The sequence below is a fragment of the Python bivittatus genome, unplaced genomic scaffold, assembly GCF_059951505.1.
Source record: "Python bivittatus isolate LINGU-HERP-01145 unplaced genomic scaffold, Pbiv_v1 ctg000700_np1212, whole genome shotgun sequence".
Lineage (NCBI taxonomy): Eukaryota > Metazoa > Chordata > Lepidosauria > Squamata > Pythonidae > Python > Python bivittatus.
The window spans coordinates 93,630,578-93,653,860 of record NW_028277098.1 but is presented as its reverse complement, the minus strand read 5'-3'; the positions used below and the strand labels follow the sequence as shown (position 1 = coordinate 93,653,860).

The following is a 23,283-nucleotide window of genomic DNA, read 5'->3' as shown; positions in this document are numbered from 1 at the left end:
TTTAGCTATTCTAGGTTTTGGAGGACTCAAAAGAGAATGATTAACATGACGCACCAATGTATTGATTCAATTCCTATAATTCAGAAAAAGAGGCACTTATTTTGATGCCTGGCCAACCAAAGGCTTAGTGTGTTAGCATATTAACTTACAAAACAAATTCCTGAACATTCATTTTTACGTAAGATCCACTTCCTTCAGAAGAATATTATGAAACCAAAGCACTACAGCTAAAAAATCTGCCAGAATGAATGTGGGAAAACATGGAGCAGGCTCTCTCTCCAATGTTGATCTCAGTGCTGTGGATTTCCACCCAGAAGAGAGAGCACCAGTTAGGACTTTCAGAAAAGCTAAAAGGACTTTTAGAGAAAGCATCAGTTAGGACTTTGAACTGAAAGAGGCTAGCTATTCAGAGTAGTTTTTGATAGTGGATATAAGGTATCATGCACAACTACCACAAAATGGTGCACTATTTTCTACAAAGCAAAATATATACATTGTCATGTTACTCACATATACATAATAGAAATATAGCCACGATTCCACCACTTAGTCCCCCAACAAGTAGCTGTGCTTCAGGATCTTTTTCGCAAATGATCCTATTCAGACAAGAGCATACCCTGACATGCAGACTCTGTTGCTTATAAAAACTTTGCATATCTAGTATACGGAGAGGCACTGAGTAATTGCCGAGAGGGAGGATTTTCCGCATAAAAAGATCAACAGAATTACCTAGAAAACAGCAAGAAGGAACAAAAGTATGCATCATTCCTCAACTAGCCTCATTAAGGTCATTATGCTGATATTGCAGTAAGGACTAGAAGCTTCACACATTTGAGTGCTACCCACTGGAGTAAGGGTGTTTTACATTTCTGGAGCTGGTTGCCTTTAACAAATGCTGTAGGTAAAATTCCTACAAATTGGGTTAGCTGGCCAGCCTGCCCTGGAAATTTCTGAAGAAATGGATTCTAACACCCACTGTTTTAGAAGCCTGCAAAAGGACTGCTGACATAATAGCAAAGAAAAGGAACGAACATCATTAAAAATTATACCCCAGCATTAATTACTTATCTTTAAAGTGCTTCACCACCCCAGGGCTCCCATTCCTTCCTGTATACTCTTAACACTCCTTAGTTCCCAAAGGAAATTAAATGCACAAAAGAGGACCATGTATAATCGAGTGCCGGGGTCCTCTTTAGATGTAAAAAGGAAGAGAATGGGATCCATCACATAATGTCACAAGCACATACAGAAGAAGCTGAAATTGCAAGCAAATATCAACATCTCATGATATTTCACTCTTACGGGCAAGAACACGGGAGGCTGCTGTAGCGTTCTGAGGTTTCACAAGATCACAAGTTTCTGGTGGACATTTCTTTATCCTTTTTTGAGTGGTCAGGGAGCATCTTGGGATACTCATAGCTTCCTGAGCTCAGGAATATGGGCGTACAACAATTGTCCCCTCTGCTTGATAAGCAGTATGAAGTCTACAGAGAAAGCAGACCTGATGCTTACCAATTTTTTTACCCCCCCTTTCCTGATCAAATCAAACAAGTACTCCTATGGCAAAGGAAACTGTAGGTCTAGCTGAAAATAGCGCTGATGCCCAGTATAATAAGAAATCTGCTAATTATCATCTAGAAAGCCCTTCATGGCATAGGACTTGGGTTATCAGAGGAACTGCCTATCCCCCAGTTGCTGCCCATCCTTTATGATGAGACAGAGCATGTCTGCTCTGAGTCCCATAGATTAATATCACCTGGTGAGACTCAGGAATGGTCCCTCTGTCATGAATCTGTCCTTCAAAATATCATTTTCCCTGACATTAGTTCATCCCCACCCTGTTCATATTTAATTGAGTCTTTAAAACCTGGTTCTATCCACAAGTCCTGAATCAGAGGGGGTGAATCCTTGTGTGAGGTTCTTATCTTTTAAATGATTGTTGATTTTTCCCTTTTTCTTTTGATGATATAATTCTGGATTTGTATTGTATCTTTAGTGTTGTATTTTGGACGCTACCCTGACTTGTAATAGATTGCAGTGGCCTATAAATCTCATACATCAATAAATAAACCTCTAACTTCAAAATTAAACAGAATCTTTCTCAATGGCTGTGTTCACAGAAGGAACATAACAAGGTTTTTTTTTCCTGGCTTAGTGTGTTAGATGAACCTAGCTTGTTTAGTTTATTTACTGTTTAATGTATTGCACAAACCCCCAACATGAATCCATTGATTAACATGTTGTGTGAATGCAGTTAAAAAATCCAATCTTGTTTTATTAATACCATAAAGGGATTTATCTGCTAAGGAAGAATGTAGAGAAGTGATTACACACACAGTCTAGAGATTGAAGCAAGCATGAGGAAGAAGCTCAATCCCACCTTGATTTTCTTTAGTATAAAATGGGAGAGAGAAAAACTCGGACAGGTTTTCAAGATTCAGTTACTATAGCCTATAACAATAAAGTAGCACTTATGGAATCCATGTGTTGTTTATTTTTTGACCTGGCCTGCCTTGAAGGGCTGATGATCTGCGAGACTTCCATACTTCTTTCTCCATTCCCAGGAATGGAGGTGAAATCAAAGGACATGGCAATTCCCAATTAGAAGTCATTTACCAGAGCTCTTTTCCAGTTTCCAGGAATTTTTGATACCCTCTTCCAATAAGAACGTAAAGGGTTCTGCATATGGATAGGAATCTTTGTCCTCAGCTTTTATATGGAAAGGACCATTTCCTTTCTCCACACAGATCATCAAGGATGACGTAACTAGCATTGGAGGATTGTCGTTAAGGTCAGAGAGGTATAGTACGATGGTACCTGTGCCAGTTAATGGTGGAACACCTGGGAGAGAAAACAATATTTTAATTTTAAAAAAACCATCTATGGAAGCAGGAAGGAATCTTCAAGCTTAGACAGGACTATGTAATTTAGACATATGGTTTGCATGCAGCTTCCAAAAACTCCAGAAGAAGCTGCAAGTTGCCATCAAGTTTGCAATGAAATAAAAGAAGAAAACAGTTAAATTATGGAGATTAATTGCATTTCAATTAATGTATTAAATGTAAATTCAACTAAATCAAATCGTTTTTCCTGACCATACACACAACACATCACTTAACACATTGTAAGCCGCCCAGAGTCACCCTCTGAGGGAGATGGGTGGCATATAAATTTAATACTAAATAAATAACCTCAAAAACAAGAGCAATGGCCTGAAAAAAAAATAGTGCATTGCTGAATTTAATGATGGATTTCATTTTATTTATTTATAAAATGTATATGGCTGCCTATCTTACATACAGAACATAACCCTGGGTGGCTAACAACCATCCTCCATGATGTGATGGAATGGACTTATAAAGGCCAGGCTCAGGGAGATAAGCGTGTTCTTAGCCCCCAGCAGGAGCGTGGGAAGTTCAAGAAGATGAGGCTGGCACCTCCCTAAGGAATTCACGGTGTTGTGGCTGGCTGGCTTGGGAACTAGGGTTCAGTCTGGGGAATTTCTGTCTTGAGGTGGAAGCTAATAAATGTAACAGAACTGTATTTGCATTGTCTCTTGGAGTTCTTTGGGCTGGACCTGACACATACACACAGAAACACACACAAAATAAAATCTCTATCAACAAAATACAAAAACAGAATTAAAATAATAATAATAATAATTATTATTATTATTATTAATAATAATAATAATAATAATAATACCATAACTAAGGCACCCTAAGAAACCACACTTATATGGGGCTAAGCTAATATTTCTGCCCAGCACCAGAGGAAGAGCCAAGTCTTCACAGTCTTCCAGAAGAGGTTCAGGGTCTTCTGGATCTCAGGGGGTAGGTTTTTCAATAGGGTGGGTGCATGACAAAGATGACATGTCTCCTAAGTCCCATCAAACGATGATATTGTTCGATCTTGCCCTGTTAGAACTGGTGGGATGGACAGAAACCATGAAGAGAGGAGGTTCCATGAGTACCTTGGCCCTGTACCATTCAGGGCTTTAAAGGTGATAACCAGCACCTTGAGCTGCACCTGGAAGCATATTTATTTTATTTATTTTTTAAACCAATTTATATAGCCACCTATCTCACCACAGACAACTCTGGGTGGCATGCAACAAAGCTAAAAACAGTCAATAAATACATGAAAAATATAAAAATAAAAATAAAACAAAGAATAAAAAGATGTTAAAAATATTGGGAGCCAATGCAGCTCTATGCAACATCAGTGTAGCATGGACAAACTTCGATGTGCCCAGAACTGTGCCCTTTGGACCAACTGAAGCTTCCACATGTTTTTCAAGGGCAGCTCCATTGCAGTAATCCAATGGGGAAATGACTAAGTAATGCCTGACTGTGAGCGGAATCTCCTGATCCAGAAACAGCTGCAACCAGAGATTGACAGATTTCTGCCAATGCCCCTCAACATGTCTGCCTCTTGCTCTTTGAGGAGGAGCTATGACTCCAGGAGGATACCCAAGTTGTGCACCACCTCTGACCAGGGAGTAACACCCCACAGCCACTCAGTCTTGCTAAGGCTGAGTTGAAGACTGTTCTAACCCATCCAGATGCTCACAGAGCCTCCAGGCATTGAGTAAACACCTCAACAGCATCACTTGCCTTGCCAGTGATATTTTCCTTTGTAGGGTAATTAAAGCTTGCAGCTAAACATATTCAGAAGGCATCTCAGAGCACAGGGTGTAACTTTTATCATCTCTGGCAACCTCACCATGTACTCCGTGCTGTCTTGCTTCACAGACCCTAGGCAACTGTGTCAACTTGCACAAAAACTAGAAAAGTTTATATCAAAAAAAAAAATACTCCAACTTTTATAACACAGAGAGAGAGAACCAATTCTGAAATTGTATTAGATTGGGATGACTTTGAATTTTTGTTGAACCTTGATCTTGTCCATCCTCAAGAATTAACAAACAGGGAAGGAAGGTGGAACTTACCATCATCAATGGCATGAATCACAATGGTGTATGTGTACGTTCTGTTGTTCACAAATGGGGATTCTCTATCAAGAATTTTTGCAGTGGTCACAACTCCACGAGTATCACTGATCTTCACCCAACCACCTGGGTCAGACACTATTTTGTATCTTAAAAAAGCAAATGTTTTAAACATGAGTGATAAACTTTATGAATAGTTATGTAGACCAGAGAGGGTTTGTCTCCTAACCTCCACTGGACTGGAAATTAACTATCATGGCCAGGGTTCCTTAGCCTAGAGTTTGGAAGGCATTTCAAAGAATACCATGTTGGCTGGAGATTTTGGGAATTACAGTCCCAATATATTTCGAGGTTACCAGGTTGGGGAAGGCCACTGTAGCCTAGTTAATTTTACAGAGTAGTTTAATAAACAAGTCTATCTTTTTTTTTTCCCAATCATTCGTGTCAGAGATTAACCCTGAAATTTTTAAAGAATAGATGAACGTTTCTTTGAACAGATGCGGAGTGTGTTCACCTCTACTATGTAATTACAAGAAGTCACTTCCCACACAACAAGGTTTAGAGGAGTGGATTCCACACTAGTTTTAATGTTTCCTGACCTATGCAAAATCTCAATCTTAGATTTTCAATGAAGTGAAGCAGCATCCTTACTTCTTACCCAAACTTACAAGGTAAAGTTGCCCTAACTCAATATTTTTATCTGATTTTTAAGTTATGAGGCCCACATAGATCTGACTTGAAAAGTTTTGTAACAAAAATGTTGCACTTTGTTTTCATGTTTTATAAAGAAAAAATGATGGCGATAGTGATAGTGATGATGTTCCATCTATCTAAAAGTTAAAAAGTAAGTCTGGCAAAGCTCCCTGCTCTGTGAATAACATTCACAGAAGAACACCAGACATAAGCACTCACCTTAACTTGTCTTGCGCTGTGTGTGAATCCTGAGCTTCATATTGCACAAGCCTAGTTCCGGCCTTTATCCCTTCTTGGCGTTGAAGATTAAGAATTGGAGGATTGAACTGAGGGGCATCGTTCTGATCTGTGACATTAATGCTCACTGACACTTCAGACAATTGTGGAGGAGCAATGATGCTCACCAAGCCTCTCTCACATAAAAAGAAGGGCTCTTCATTCTCCACAACAATGACAAGTATCCTCACAGAAGGACTATCATAGACCAAAGGCTGAAAAAAATAAACCACAAGAGTTTCCATTAATACGTTCTGGCTTCCTCTTCCATCTTCCCAGATCTGATGCCTTCTAGAGGAGTGCCACTGCAGCTCCCATAATCCATAGTCAGGGTAGCCAATGGAATGATTCTAGAAATCTTATCTCTATCTTTGTCAGCCTGCCTTACCTTGATGACACTTAAAACACCTTCATTAGTTTTCAGATCCGTCACAATGGCAAAGTTTCCTCTTTTATTTCCTGACTTTATTGTATACTTGGCTCTCCAAGCACGTGTATTAGGACTATCTTTATCTTCCACCTTGAGGCGAAGGATATCATCTTTGGTTGTACCCTCTGGGACATCCGTATGATACTTGGAAGACACAGAAAGAGTACTGTGACACATAAAAGATAGTTTCCAGCACTGTATCCCATTATCTCTCTTGCCAAATCATGACCAAGAGGCAGAAGGCTGAGTTGGGTTATGCAGGCAGAAGTACACAGAGATTTAAATGACTAAAACTGTCAAAGGCAAAAAGTGAGATTACCTTCACTCCAATAACAGTCCCAAATGCACACCACTGTTCTTTTCTGGCATGGACAAATGGTGGCATTCCTTTCTGAATTAAATGGTTACCATGCATTCTTCTGACCCAGGAAAACCATCCATTTGGGAATAATTTTACCATTGGCATGCCCCACAAAGAGAAATCAAAAGGATCTCCTTGCTGTATACCTTCATAGTTGGACCAATAATTTAATAATGATCTCACAGAACATTGACATGGCAGAATTCTTATTCTGCTTAAGGAAGCAACAATAGGGTTACCACTCTTAATATCTACTCCCCAATCAAACTGAATCTATGCTTTCTAGTTACACAGCATATCAAGGTGGGCAATATCCCACCCTCCAAATCTTGCTGAACTACAGATCCCAGGATCCTCCACCAATGGCCATGTTGGCTGGACCTGCACTTCAGCAACATCTCAAGGAATGGAATGCAGGTCCTCCTAACCATCACAAAGTGAAGTTCTTCAGAAGGAAACCATGCTTTATGACTACAAATCTTGTTCTGAGAGCCTGCAAACATGAGTTAAAGGAATATACTTTTATCCTTCATGGCTGGGTCCAGCATAACTTCTCTCACACTATCAGTAGGCATCTTAAACATCTTACATTTTCTTGGATGAATACAGGCAAATTGTTGTTAGAATCTTCTAGAGCAATATTGATTGTTGCAGTTGATGATAAGGACGGAGATCCATGGTCTGAAGCCCTGATCAGAAGTTTGAAAGTCCTATCAGCCTTAAAGATAGTAAATTTTAAAAACAGGTTCTTTTTATCAATAAAAGGAAGAAGAAAATTTGACATTATCATTATCCTTTTGGAAATTTTCAAAATTAGGGTATGAATTTTGTCATTCTTTTCTAAAAATGCAGTCCTCCAAATAGTAAAGAGATAGTGGCAAGATATAAGATCATGACTATATGAGATGCCAGAGTTTAATACACATAGTCTGTTCCCTCAAACAGCTGAGGATCACTTTAATTTGTCTATCAAAGTATCTATATCATGCAGTCACTTTAAATATATCTTGTATCTGCATTGATGTTCTATAGCCACAAGTTAAAACCTAGCTGGATAACAATTTTATTAGGTAAATTGGGAGGATTGTGCTATATTATATATGTATATTTATATTTATACACACACACACACAAGGTTTTGTAACATCTGTAAAAACAATACATATTTCTAGTCATTTATGCCACAAGATCTATGTGCCAAACATTGGTTTTTACCTATTCTTTTATCCTTCCAACTCACCAATCACAATGTGTCAGCTAAGAGAAAATGGATCAAGATAACTCTCTGATTCGCTAACAAGTAGATTAAATTTGGCCAATTTCCTGGCTCCAAATACCAATTCTATCCACATTCCTTTAACTTACCATTTCACTGTTCATTCACAGCACTCAGAAGAACTAAGATAAACATTTAGTTTAGGGTAGTGGATTAAGATTAGATATTGACATATCAGACGAAAAGACAGAATCAACGATCTAATTTTATTGGATAGTTCTACTGGAGTGTATCATGCCAAGATGCAGAACTTATGTAGCTATCATTGTAACTTTGTTTGTAAGGATTATACCTCATAATCCAAGCATCCTGTAATGTGTATTAAGCCACTAGAGGAATCCATAGTGAAGAGAGAAGGGTTCAGATGAGGCGTCTGTGAAAGCAGAAAATATGCCACTTCAGAATTTGCAGTGCCTTCTTGGTCCTTGTCAGTTGCTGTGATAATGAAAACAGGTTCATCTACAATAGGAACATTGAAGCACATTAGAGCAACATCATGAAATTCACCGGGATCTATAGAGAGAGAATGTTTTCCTAAGTGTCCATCATAAGGATATTACCTATACCTAGTGTTTCTGTCTAGAAAAGACCACCATATAAAGATTGAATTTTGCCACTTAAAGGAAAATCTAGTTTTAGATTTTGATTTCATATAGACCATGAGAGAGCCAGTTTAGTGTAGTGGTTAAGGCACCAGGCTAGAGACCAGGAGACCATGAGTTCTAGTCTTGCCTTAGGTATGAAGCCAAGCTGGGTGACCTTGGGCCAGTCACTTTCTCTCAGCCCTAGGAAGGAGGCAAGGGCAAAACACTTCAAAAAAACCCTGCCAAGAAAACTGCAGGGACCTGTCCAGGCAGTCATCAGGAGTCAAGACTGACTTGAAGGGACCAAAAAAAAAAAAAAAGGAAATAGATAGGCTTTATTACATCAAAATGCCAATAGCTTAAAATAACATATACAGATAAAGTATTAAGTATCCAGGTAATAATGCAGTCTAAAATAAAAACACTCATTAGTATGTAAATGGGGGGGGGGGAGAGGATGGGAATTAAGTATAGTAACAGAAGTAACCCTAGTTCTAGGTATTAGGAGCCCCAGACTCCAGGGACTTTCCATTTTTTGTTCTGGATGTTACATTACCCCAAACAGAACCAGTGCAAATTTGGGGGTCCTCCTGAACTCCTGTTCGAGAAACAGGTGGCAGCCATGGCCATAATGACAGGGAGGCTATGCTCATGGCCACTTATGCCTTAGTCACCTCCCAAATGGACTTCTGCAATGTGCTTTATCCTTGAAGAGCATGTGGAAGCTGCAACTGGATCAAAATGCAGCAGTACAAGCAGTTGTGTGTGGTCCTCAAGCAGTACGTATTACACCTACCCTGCAAGTTGCACTGGTTGCCAGTGTGCTTCCAGGTTCAATTCAAGGTGCTGGTAGTTACCTATAAAGCTCTTCATGACATGGGGCCAGGTTATTTGAGGGACTGCCTCTCCCCAGTTGTGCCTACCTGCCCCATTGGATCTGGCAGGAGAGGCATGCTCCGGGTCCCATCTATTAGAGAGTGCTATCTGGCAGGACCCAGGAAGAGACCCTTTTCTGTTGTGGCACCTGCTCTTTTGAACATCATTCCCCTCGGAGATAAGATTAGCTCCAACCCTCTTGGTCTTTCATAAGGCCTTGAAGACATGGCTCTGTTAGCATGCATGGGGGTTAGAATGTATGGCAGAGCCCATGAAATGGTTATATTGATGCTGATTTGATGTTCTTTTGGTTTTATCTAAGCTGCTGATTATGTACAGTGGAACCTCGGTTCAAGAACTTAATCATTCCACGATTCTGGTCGCGAGCCGAATTGATCGCGAACCGAATCAAATTTTCCCATAAGGTTCAATGTAAATAAGGTTAATCCATTCTGACCCCTATGAACGTGGTTGCCAACCGATTTGGTCACCAACCAAATCAAATTTTCCCATAAGGTTCAATGTAAATAAGGTTAATCCATTCTGAACCGTATGTATTTTTTTTTTAACCACAAAAATATGAAACAAAGTAAAGGCGATCTCGCCTAGAGGAAGCCTCGACCACGTGTCAGAGCAGGGAAAATGGCTGCGGGTCATGTTCATCACCCAATGCAGAGTTCGCGAATGGAAGCAAAATTTTGCGAACGCTGCTGTTCGCGAGCCGAATTGTTCGTGAATAGAAGCGTTCGTGAACCGAGGTATTACTGTATTTATTATGTTGTTTATGGTGTTTTTAACTGTTATCAGCCACCCAGAGTCAGGATTTTGAGATGGGCAGCCACAGAAGTTGAAATAAATAAATTCCCTCATGCAAGGTTTTTCCCCAGGCCTAGAAACAGTGTTCCCATGAACAAGGGAACCCTTCTGTCAATGGAGGAGCAACTCTGGGTCTTAGAATATACATCAGGTGCAAAGAGCAGATCCAACAACTGAAATGTTCTTCTTTTCCAAAACAGCTCAAACATACAAGTGGATAACCTGAGTTCTCATCACTTGTCAATACCAGTTTACTGCAGATCCATATGATCTTCCACATTTACTCCAGAAGGCAGATGATCTTGAATTAGAGATGGCTGTGGCAAAGGAATATAATTTAAAGGGGAAAAACCTCATTGCTTTATTACTATATTATTAGCAGATCTAAGACAACCCTATTTTAAAAGTGAATTATTTGGGAGAAAAAAATCTAGTTTCCTTTCCAACAGTATTCCCCATGAAACAGCAAATTTAGAACCATTAATAAAAATCCATTTACATATTCAAGATAATGTTCTTCCCTGGGGGGGGAGGGGTTCTATGTGTGTGCAATATGTGCAATGCGCATTAAAAAGGGGCAGGGCTTTGATCCTGCAGTTGCACCAACCTTCTTAACTTTTGGGCCCCTCACTGCAGACACCCCTGTTATCCCCATTTAAAAATACATAAAATGTAATCAGAAGAGAAATGATGTAATCAGAAGAGAAATGTTTCTTTTACATGTATGTAGGAATGAATTTCTCTTTCGAGTTCTTGGTCAAAAAAAAAAAAAAAAGGGCAGGAATCTACCAGATACAATACCTCCTGCCTGATATTGCCCAGATTTGAAAGGATACTCACTTTTGTTGTGATTTTCTTTGATATTGATATTAAATTCCCTATGGAGAAATTCAGGAGCATTGTCATTTATATCTTTAATCTGAATGGTGAAGAACAAGGGATTGTCTAGCATTTTCTCAGTCTCTTCATGACGAACTTCGAAATAGACCTGAACAATAGGAAATCAGGTTAAATGATCACACAAGCAGAATGACTTCAGCCAAACTTTTGATCACTGCTTAATATTGCAGGTGGGGGAGTCATATATATGTGGGTATGACTAGGATTTGTCAAGTGGAGTTGAGTTCTGCTGCAGGGAGATTTATGGGTTTCTTAAAACTATGCTAGGCCTCCCATTATATTAATCTACAATATTTCAATTTATAATCAATCAATCAATCAATCAATCAATCAATTTAACTCACCAATCCTAGCCCTCATGGTCACTCTTGTAGTCTCTTACATCTTAAAGCCATTTGTTTGGGGAAAACTACAATAAATAAAAAGGCTGAGCAAATTCTTGGATTTTGTAAATAAGAGCTGGGTTTTAGATTAATGTTTAGGGTGCTTTTCTGCTAGATATAATTGAACATCTTCAATTTTGCCCCCCAAGGCTATTAAAAGCCACAGATTCAGTTATTCTATGACCATGCCTACAAACTATGTTATTTAAAAAAAACCTTGCAAAAGGAATGGGTACTATGAAATGAAGCACAGTGCAGTTAACAAGGGTGTGCTTTATGCAGTTCAAGACGTACAGTATAAAGGTTGTAAGCCAGATCATGAAGTTGTAATACTTATTTAGTAGCTAGAAAGTAGGCTGAGCAAGCGAATCAATTACTAGGATATAGTCTCATATCATCATGCAAACAACAGATGAAATCCAAGAGCAGGGAGGTCTTTACCCAGCTTTGGCTGGTACTTCAATTATGGCCCTACCTAGACCAAGATGCCCTGGCAACAGTAATTCATGGCATAATCAACACTTAATAGGACTATTCTAACACAATCTACATGGGGTTGCCACACAGTGGCTAAAGTGCTGGCCATCCACATTAGTGCAGAAAAACACTTACCTTAAACTATTGCACTGCTTCCTAATAGATTTCTAGGCCCAAATCATGCTGATCCCTACCTTTAAAGCCTCACTTAGTGCAATGCCAGGTTATATCAGGCAACACCCTAACAACAGAATCTGCCTATCCTGTCCGATCGTCATGAAAAGGTCTCCTGAGAGTCCCCCCTCCTTCCCAGGTATACAGGACAAGGTGTGAAAAGCTACGGGCAAGCTCCTTGCTTTTCAGAAGAGCTAATCTGTCATGCCTTTGGCCCAATGTGATTAGGGATGTTATGATGGGTTCAAGAGGAAGTTGCATTAGTTGGGATTTGTTTCATTTGGATTTTTTCTCTGTTTACTGAAGGACTTTGCCCAGAATCTGCAAAATAGATAAATAAGTACTGGAAAAGAGGGTGTTGTCTCTCGATCTATGCAACCATTCACGTATATTTGTCCGCAGGTCTCTTTGATAAAAAATAATCCAGGCACATCGAGTTTATTCATTGAATATTTTACGGATACACCCTGGGATACATCATTGGAAACCTATAAACAAAACAGATTGCAACATCTAGGTAAGATTTCCAATGTTTTTTCTAAACTATCTTATTTTTTTAAAAAATGAGGCAAATAATCCATAATTTTGTAAATGGAAATGAGTTATTTTTTCCTCTCCTTTCCCATGCAGGCTCTTTTTGCTTCCTAGTGAGTTGGACACCCTTCCAGTTGAGATTTTGACAGACCTGATTAGGAGCTGCATGCCTCTTCCACTAATAGAAATATACTACTGTATGCCAGCCATAACTGGAGGTATAGATTATTCTTTCACATTATCTCATCTTAATAGCTGCTTTTGTTATGATATTGCAAGCATGTTGCTAAATATGAGTTTTGACCAAGCTTGGGTAATTTACCATATATTTGCCTTTGAGTCAGTCTTGGCTCCTGACAACTGCATGGAGAAGTCCATGAAATTTTCTTGGCAACATTTTTTGGATGCAATTTGCCTTTGCCTTCTTCTTAAAGCTGAGAGAGAGTGACTGCCCCAAAGTCACCCCAGCTGACTTCATGCCCAAGGCAGGATTAAAACTCACAGAAAGTCTTGTTTTCTGACCCCACTGCCTTTAACCACTGCACCAAACTGGTTCTCTGGGATCATATACATAGTCCCTTAAGAACAGGCCTGCTGGATCAGGTTAAGACCCACCTTAGTCCAGCAATGAGTTACAGGGGCCAATGAGATGCCAATCAGGTGCTCACAAACAGGAGACAGAAGTCCAACTTCTCCTGCTGTTGCTCTTCAACTTGTATTCAGGGGTCACTGTGAGTCTGCAAGATTAATACCCCTTGACAGACCTGTCCTCCTTGAATGTAACCAATCCTCCTACATACTATACTATTCACATTACTGGTTATCATCACCAGATTTTACAGGAATAAATTCCCTCTAACCTGGTTATACATTATTTCAACTCTCTTTGTTGATTTTCACTTGGGTTTTTATTTTCTGCAAAACTACTTAAAAGAAACCCTCAAATTAAGCATGTACATAGATTCAACAAACAGGGTGGGACTGAAAGATTGAGGAATCAGGAACTATCAATCTTCTTAGCAGAAGTAAGAAGTAGCAAAATTAGAAAAAAAAATTATGAAGCAACTAAATATAAGTTGTACACCACCCAGAGCCACACTGTTTCAGTTGGGTAATCCTATAAATCAAATAAATAAATAAATAAACAAACAAACAAATAAATAGCAACATTTTTGTTTTTACCCCTCCAATCAGTTTTGGGAAATTCTTGTCTTCTTCTTCAACTTCAAGGATGTTATAGTGCCATTTCCGTTTCACACGATGCAAAGAATGCAGACTGTGGAATGGGCCCCCATCCTATGAATGAAAGGGTTCAGTTATATATCTACCTCTTGTGACATGCCCTTCTACAATCCAAATTACTGAGCAGAAGATCTTCAGATCATGTTCTGAAGCATTCTGAAAGCTTGCCTGGGATCAGCAATTGAGGATACACAATCACAAGCAACTACAACTCTTGGAAAGAATGTCTACAGTTCAGATAGAAGGTTGCAGGATAGACTTCAACATCTCTAGGTAAGAATGGAGAGGATTCTGCCTGCAGTGCTGCAAAGATGCTGCCAGTCAGTGTCCATAGTACTGAGTTAGACAGAACTAAGGTTCATTTCTGCACTGATATGCAATAACCTTTTTCAGCACAGGCTCTAAATGACATATATACATATGACTGGAGACCTCAAACAAGGGCAAGTACAGACAGCCTCCTTCAAGTTGAATTTGACTCCTTGGACATATAATCAATACAGTTTTCTGGGCAACAGTGCAGAAGGCCTTTGGGATAGTTTTTGGCTCCCCTGGTTAGTCTAGCCTTGGGATCCCCTGATGACCTGTAGTCCAAATACTAACTAGGTCCAACCCTTCACACTTTGAAGCCTTAAATAGGCCAGCCAGGTACAACCACCCCCTAAGGTCAAAAAAGGGCAAGTCTTGTTTCTGATGAGGGAAAGCCATTTAAAGATTACTTCCAAGGGGCAGTAGGAGAATGTAATGGCAGGGCAATATAACTGAGGGATGGCATAGGAAATGTTCTGCCCATTATTTTAAAAAAAGAGTTGCAAAATAGACATGTGAGGTGAATTAACCCTCCGTTTTGTACCTTTTATCAGGGGGCAGTTGGGGGAATGAGAGCAAAAAATCAAGCAGCCCCCAATTCAATGGGTTTTGAGCCTGAATTTTTTGAAGCAGAATTTGGAGGTTTGTGTGAAAATCACAGATCACAGACCTAAAATCTGCTCAAGCTTATCAACATATAGCCGGAGATTCACTGCTGTAGTCATTCAATATGCTAAAACAGGTGGTTCAGAATGTCATGAGAAATCAGCCATGATTTTAAGTCCTAATATGGTCTATTTGTTTGAGAAGATGAGCAGCTGCACTTCACTTAGCCTTCACTAAACTTTCAGATTAAGTTCATCCTTGTGTGAATCTAATCCATATTTCATTTCAGAATATATTCCGATTCAAAGGAACAATAATACTTAATTTTACTGGGAATTTCAATTTGCATTTTAAATGAAAGTGCTTCACTGAAGGACTTGATGGTGTACCCACCTGATTGCTTCTCTTGAAATGGTCCTTATTTACACTGACATCCTTGCCCAGGGTATAATGGAAGCTATGGATGGCAAGAACCTTAATGGACAGGAAAAAGAACTAAAATAAGAATTGAGATAATTGTTGTAGCAAAGGTGTGTTTAACATTATGAGATGATAGATACACAGGCCAGGTCCCTACATGACACTACACCACCAAGTGTTTCATTTGTTTCTCTCTTCAATTGAGTCTCCTTACTGAACTAACTCAAGATATTTTAGCTGTGGTTTGCTGAAAAAGCTGTAGTAACCTCATCACCTTATAAAGTTAAACATAGTACAGCTTACACTCATACTGAAACAAAAAAGATATAAACCATATTATCATTTAGCATCATGATGTTTAAATGAAGGTTAAAAATCCTGGCTAAATATTACATGAGAATTCAACCACAAACCTGTAACCCACTGTTGCCTAGTGTTTGATCAAATATATCCATTTACAAGTGATTTCCCCCTTCCATTATTTGATTTACAGTAAAATATAATGATGCCCGGAGCTCAGCTGGACTCTTATACATGGATACAGTGTAGTTTTCTTGGCAGTGTCATGGACCTGGCATGTCTTCTGTGATGATTTTCAAATTCCCAGTTTAGCCTACAGCCCTAGTATTCTCTAGCGTCTCCCATGCAAGTTTTAACCAGATTGGACTCTGCTTACTTCGCAGGCTGAGACCACGATACCATACATTAAGTTTTGTCCAAGGAACAGAACAGAGGATTATCCTCAACTAAAATAGAGGTGACAATTTACTCATGAAGCAGGAAATTACTATCCTTAAAAGGGGTGGATCCAAGATGGTGATAGAGTGACAGCTCTGTAAAGCGCTCTTGAACTTTTACTCATTTTAGTGTTTTTCTTTAGTGTTATTCAAGTAGTTTTAGTAATTAGTTTGCTACCCTAACTTCAAACAGTTACCAAGGAAGCAAAATTATAAAGCAGGAACAAAAAAAGGATTTGAAAAGAAAGATTAAAAGGAGGCACAAACCGGAGATCCAGCTGAGAGGAAACCCGAAACAAGACAAGGCTTCAATGACTTTTAGGCAACCCAACCTACTGCAGCTTAAGTACACAGAGTGTAGGTCTCCTTTTCCTTCTCCTTCTCCCCTTGTAGCCTCCGTTAACAATTCTCACTCCTCTTTGGACTGGGAAGTGGATGATTGCCCTTACTCTGAAAATAAGGCTCTACTCGGAGATAGAGGGGAGGATGGTGTTTTTATCAGGAAGAATTTAGATGGAGACCTGGATCTGGTTGCTAAAAATTGCCTCTTAACAGCTCAAACAGTCATTGCTATATTCGATCAGCTTCTGGATGCTCACACACAAAAAAACAGAATTAAAGACTTTAATAGAAAAGCATATCCCCAAATCAGTTAAGGAAACAAATAGCAATTCATACATTCCAAAACTTACTACTAACCCATGGACAGTACAGTCTGTACAAAAATTTCCAGTTAAAGAAGATATTGGGGAGAAACTAATCTTGCAGAGACACAGGATCTTGCTTCAAGTTGCTGATATGCCTTTGAATAAGGGCAGGTGGCAGATTGGTAATATTAAACTCCCTTTCTCCACTTCTTTGATGTAGGGCATACTCTAATGAACTCACAGAAATCTCCTGGCTTCCTAGCAGGCATGGATTTAAAAGGATAATGTTAATTTTTAGGCAGCTTACTCTTCCATCAATGCTTTTCAAATTAAGAACTGTTTAAGGAACTTCCATATTCTGCCAATACGTGTTTTTTACAACAGCTGCATCCAGCCTTTGCTAAATTCTGAGAGGAAAGCCAAGCCAGTGAGGGAGGATGGTACAAGCTCTAGAGCAGTGTTGTCCAAACTTGGCCACTTTAAGATGAGTGGACTTCAACTCCCAGAATTCCCCAGCCAGCCATGCTGGCTGGGGAATTCTGGGAGTTGAAGTCCACTCATCTTAAAGTGGCCAAGTTTGGACCACACTGCTCTAGAGCCTCTAATCACAGCTGTCCACTATCTATAAAATGGAGAACTCCTTTATTGCCAAGGTCAGAACAGGAAAAACGTAAAGAAGGAGATGCCCCAGATCTAATTAAAGGAAAGGCACTGGTTATAGATGACTTTTTCGAAGATGAGGAAGACTTAACTCAACTATTTGCCACTGTCCCCCCCAAGGAACAACAACTGATCTTAAGCAAGCTTGAAACAGTTAAATCTATGCTGCCGTCAGCCACCACTGCAACTGAGACTCTTAACACCTTACTTCCTTCTAGCTGCTCTTCCATGGAAGTGCTGCTAAGTCCAGCCTCTGAGAGCACAAAATCCCCAACAAATAAAAGAAGAAGGTGTGCCAGCCCAAAGCAAAACTATACCAAAAAAAGGGACATCCAACGGGTCAATGTAGCACAATCTTCACTTAACTATTTGGAAGGTAAGTCTGTAGCTGATGACCTAATATTGCTGGCTTCTGAGTATCAGTCTGAGCAATCTCCAGAATTGCTTCCACCAGCTGACCCCAGCATTGTCCACAACTCTGACCTTACTTCTCAAGAAGATATTCTATCCATACCTTGCCACTCACCATTGCAAGCCAATATTACGCAGAGGAATCTGACCTTACTTGTCCTCAGGCTCAGCAAATGAGAAGGATACTCTGAGTCTATTGTCATTAGCAGTAGGTACTGGGCTCACAGATACAGAGTCATCAATACCGAATCAGAGTTTGTTGAATAATGACTCCTATGATAAAGAAGATCAGCAGTCACAACCTAGAGAAAGGAAAGCTGAACTTTATAACAACTGTGTATACACAGGAAGTATCGACAACAAATATAAGAAACTCATTACATCAAAGAAAAAAAAAGCTATGCTGCCTCAATTTGGTCTGGACTTGAGCTGTCAGCAAAAAGTCATAACTCGGCTATATTTTGGCATTCTGTAGCCGGAATCCTGAAAGAACAGAGTTTTGCATTCAATATACCAATCTCTGCCGAGGAATGGAAAAACTACTATCATGACCTGTTTGCTCTATCAGAACCTGTTGAGAAACAGTTTCTAAGTAGTGATTTATCTCTTACTGAAGCCTCACCTCTTTGGCCACCAGTATTAGAAAACAAGATCAAATCTATCATAAAAGGTTTGAAGAGCAATAAAGCCCCCGGGGAGGACTTTCTACCGGCTGAGCTATTCAAAAAATATCCCGACTGGTGGAGTTCTCTATTGGCAGGTTTATTTACACATATAAATAATACCTGCCATATCCCAGCTGGGTGGAAGTTGGCAATAGTAGTTTCTATATACAAAAAAGGGAATAAAAAGGACCCTAGCAATTACAGACCCATTAGCCTAATAGATATTGTGGCTAAAATATATGCTAGGTTCCTTTTGAGTAGAGTTGAGAGTTGGGTAGATGAAAAGTGTATTCTCACGGAAGAACAAGCTGGCTTTAGACAGAGACGATCTACTATTGATAACTGCTTTGTCCTGAACCATCTAGTTACAAAATATACCAGTAAGGGGAAACAACTGTTTGCTGCCTTTGTAGATCTTAGTGCAGCATTTGACACAGTAAATAGAGAAATATTATGGAGGAAATTGACTGTCCTCAAAATGGAACCCAGACTGCTGGCGTTGATCAAAGCCCTTTATACAAGCACTAGTTTGAGAGTGCAGTTTGGGATTAATGGAGCCATAACAAGAAGGATTGATACTTGTAAAGGAGTAAGAGAAGGATGCATACCTGCACCATTGTTATTTAGCCTATATATTAACGACTTACCAGGACTAATGAAGGACCCTGAAGTACATATGCCCAAGGTGTTAAACATGTATTGTAACAACTTGCTACATGCTGATGATACGATTTTACTATCATATTCGCAAGTAGGTTGCATAGGTTGTTAAGAAGACTTGGCTCCTACCGTCATAATAATTCTCTAATCATTAATAAATCAAAGTCAAAAATGATGGTCTTTGGAAAACGATATCATAACCATAGATGGCTATTAGATGGTGAGACAATAGAGCAAGTTAATACCTTCCCTTATCTAGGGGTAGTCTTCTCTGAGACTGGATCTTGGCTTCCGCATCAACAAAGGAGCTCGCTTAGAGCAAGGGCACGTATGAATTTACTGCTCAAATTAATAAATCATAGCTATCCAGGCTCCTTAGCCCCAATTATCACAGTCTACAAGGTTACTCCTATGCTCTTATATGGCGCTGAGGTTTGGGGTTTTAAATGCATATCACTATTAGAACAAATGCAGTCACAGCATCTGAGAAGTATCCTGGGTGTGGATAAAAGAACTTCAGCTTCTGCAGTGAGAACCAAACTGGGAATCCATACAATTTGTTCTTTGTCTAAAATCAGGGCTTATAATTATTGGTGCAAAATCAGTGCTATGGCAACTGACAGACTCCCAAAATTGTGTTTGTTAGAACAGACAAAATCTCAATTACAGACTTCTTGGATAGTACAATTGACAAATCACATTAGGAGCTGTGGTCTCCCTGTCTCATGTCCAACTGTTTCCGGAGAACAAGCTAAAAAGATTGCTGCATAAAGAATTTTGGATACAGAAGCACAGAAAGATATAGCCACCCTTAGTAAGGTTGGCTCACTGAAATGGATGAGCTGTTATAAATGCACCTTCCAAATTGCCAAGTATTTAAACAAAGAAATGCCCAAATATCTTAAGGTGGTATTTGCTCAAGCAAGATTTGAGCAGTTGGACACAATGGTTAAATATGGAAGATTTAACCAAGTCCCTTATATAATGAATGCACTTGTATTTGCAGAGCTCCAAAGATAGAAGACATAACACATATATTATTTGAATGCCAAGTGTATAAAAAAGAGAGGGATCAGTATCTTGGACCACATATTAGACGAATGATCTATTGGGATCCTTATATTAAAACAACATATTTAATGTGTGGTCAGAATTCAAAAATTACATATAATACGGCCCTTTATTTGAACAAAACAGTACAATTGAGATCTGCATATGTGGATCTGATCAGAGTAAATTGTAGGGGTGATACAGAAGTATGATCTGCATCTTTTTTCTTTTTTAATTTTAATTTTAATTTGTTTCTCTTATCCTATTTTTAAAATATGGTCTTAATAATGCCTTATGTTTTATATGTTTTATACTCTGTATCTTGATATGGCCTAATGGCTAATCAATGATAAACTAAACTAAACCATCCTTAAAAGAAATGCCACAGACTTTACAAGTGGCATCCAGGGACCTGAAGAATACCTCTTATGAACTTGGTTTGCCCAACTTATAGCAGCAGATCTGAGAATCATAAAGCAAGAAGCTCAGTGCTAGGTTTTCAATGAATGTAGGGCAGGAAGAACATTAATATGGTTATGGGTACTAGCAAATTGTAAAATAACATTAGCAGTGTTATAGGCTTGTAAAGAGGAATAATAAGTATCTCTTATTACTTATCAGAAGTTTGACACCTTTGACTGTTCTATATTGATGCCGTTAATCATCAACTTTCAGTTACAGATTATATGTATTTAGTAAACAATACCACTTTTGTTTTAGGGTAACCAAAGGCCAACTTTATGCACCACAACTCTGGGCAGCTCACAAAACAATACTAAAAACTGAAAAGGAGAATAAAACCAACATCCAAGAAAACAGATCCCAGCACCCTAAACAACACTTTGCAACTCATCAACAATTACAATCACTGATCCCAAAGCTTGAGAGAAAAACCAGCTTTTTAAGGCCTTCCAGAAGGCTAGGAGAGTAGGGGCTTGCTGGATCTCAGGGGGAAGGTACACCACAGGACAGGGGCCACTATGGAGAAGGCATGGCTCCAGGGTTCCCTTAGGTGGCAATGTTTAAGGGAAGGAACCTGGAGCGTGCCCATCCTATCTGCCCGGTGGAATGGGCAGATACCCTCAGGAAGAGGTGGTCCTGCAAATAATCTGGTCCCCGGCCACGCAGGGCTTTAAAGGTAATAACCAGCACCTTGAATTGCACCCAGAAAAAAACTGGAAGCCAGTGCAGCTTGTGCAGCAACAGTGTACTATAGCAAATGGAGGGGCACCCCAGACTGTGCATGCCACATTCTGAAACAATTTCTGGATGATTTTCAAAGATAGCCCCATGTTGAGGGCATTGAAGTAATCCAACCAGGAAGTGAGCAGGAATGACTAACCGTAACCAAGTCCTCCCAGTCTAGGAACAGGTGCAATTGGCACACAAGATGGATCTGTGCAAAGCCTCCCCCCCACCATTACAGCTATCACCGGCTTCTCAAGCAGGAACCACGAGTCCAGGAGGGCCCCCAAATTGCACACCAGCTCTGTCCAGGGAAGTGCTACCTTGCTGAAAGTCAAAGATGACATTCTCCAGATGCCCATTCTCCAGATCCAAGGGGGCCAAAACCCCTAAGCCACTTTGTCTTGCTAGGGTTAAGTCAGAGCCGGTTCCTTTCTGTTGAGACCCTCATAGCTGCCAGACCCTGGCTGACTGATGGCTCCTGAACCCATGACTGACTGATTTATTTATTCCATTAATTACAGCCGCCCACTCCAGCAGACTCTGGGCAGCTTACAAAATATAATACTGCATTAAAACAATTAAAAACATTGACAAGACAAAATAAGGCAGACCAGCCTAAAAACAACTATTAAAATAAGGCGTGATAAGGCCCCCAAACACATTCACCCCAGGCCTGAGACCAAAGCCAGATCCTTAGTGCTTTTTGGAACCCCAGGAAAGAGGGCACCATCCGTATCTCCGGGGGATGCTGCTCCAGAGGGTGGGGGCCGCAACCAAGAAGTCACGCTTCCTTAGTCACACAAGATGGCAGTGTTTAATAGGTGGGGCCTGGAGCACATCCACTCTGCCCAAACGTACAGGGCAGGCAGAAACAATGGGAGAAAAGTGGTCCATCAAGAAACCAGATCCAATGCTATGAAGGACTCTAAAAGGAACAACTAGCACATGGTAACTAAGGGCAGCTGAATTCAATTGACCATGGTCAGCTAGATATGATTTATCTCCAGGGTTAAGTCTATACCTGATTATTTTCCTACTAGCCTTTTAGGGGAATTAGTGTTTTGTTTTGTACTTACTTTGTTGGTTATTATGTTGTGGAGTCCTTGGTGCTCTCTGGGCTTGGTTGTTTGCTTGCAGATGTTGGGTAATGAAACATCTGCAAGAAAACAACCAAGCCCCGAGAGCACCACGGACTCCACAGTTCAGCCCTGAGCTACAGATATTGTCTTCTATTGGAGATATGAGATAGGATAGGATAGGATAGGATAGGATAGGATAGGATAGGATAGGATATTCCTGTTATGTTTGTTAGATGCCTATTCATAAGTGAAGCCCACCATCCTTAAATCAAGAACCAGTTTGGTGTAGTGGCTATGGTGCTGTGAGTTCCAGTTCTCCCTTAGGCATGAAAGCCAGCTGGGTGACTTTGGGGCAGTCACTCTCTCACAGCCCAACCCATCACACAGGGTGGTTGTTAGGAGGAAGACAGGAGCATTAACTATGTATGCTGTCTTGAGGTGACCAAAAATAAAAATGGGAATATAAATCAATACATACTTTTTAGTTGCTCTTTTATTGGTTGATAATTATCTTAATTTCTTCCCTTTTTTAGTTTGGTTTCATTTTTAAGGATACCCTTTTATTATTCTAACGTGTTAATCTGAATGTTTTCTTATATGTACTCTTTTACTTCTTTTTAATCCTACTGGTTTAGTCTGTACACCAATATAGACAAATAACTCCAAGTTTGCCCTTCGATTTGTGCTGATTAAATAGTGCAATAAAAATGAATGATATTATGCTTTATAAATGAATAACCTGCTGTTTGTGACTCATAACAGGAAAAAACGTGAATGGACTGTGATTACAAGAAGAAGCCAATACTTAATTAACAGCAGAGAAGAAATCATAAACAGGTGAGGTAGGAATTAACTTGCAGTTTACAAGCTGAGTTGTA

General features: G+C 39.7%; 1 protein-coding gene across 1 annotated transcript in view; it reads right to left on the bottom strand.

Moving 5' to 3' along the window:
- The window catches only part of LOC103061864 (cadherin-like protein 26), a 32,162-nt gene that overhangs the window by 6,610 nt on the left and 2,269 nt on the right, over positions 1 to 23,283 (bottom strand). Inside the window, exons 2-12 of the mRNA XM_088153645.1 lie at positions 15,282 to 15,362; positions 13,914 to 14,027; positions 12,542 to 12,685; positions 11,104 to 11,251; positions 8,280 to 8,446; positions 7,301 to 7,429; positions 6,309 to 6,494; positions 5,864 to 6,135; positions 4,952 to 5,100; positions 2,617 to 2,841; positions 511 to 729 (exon numbers count right to left, since the gene is read on the bottom strand). Of these exons, the coding sequence (XP_088009771.1) occupies positions 511 to 729; positions 2,617 to 2,841; positions 4,952 to 5,100; positions 5,864 to 6,135; positions 6,309 to 6,494; positions 7,301 to 7,429; positions 8,280 to 8,446; positions 11,104 to 11,251; positions 12,542 to 12,685; positions 13,914 to 14,027; positions 15,282 to 15,362 (1,834 nt within the window). The remainder of the gene's footprint in view (positions 1 to 510; positions 730 to 2,616; positions 2,842 to 4,951; positions 5,101 to 5,863; positions 6,136 to 6,308; positions 6,495 to 7,300; positions 7,430 to 8,279; positions 8,447 to 11,103; positions 11,252 to 12,541; positions 12,686 to 13,913; positions 14,028 to 15,281; positions 15,363 to 23,283) is intronic.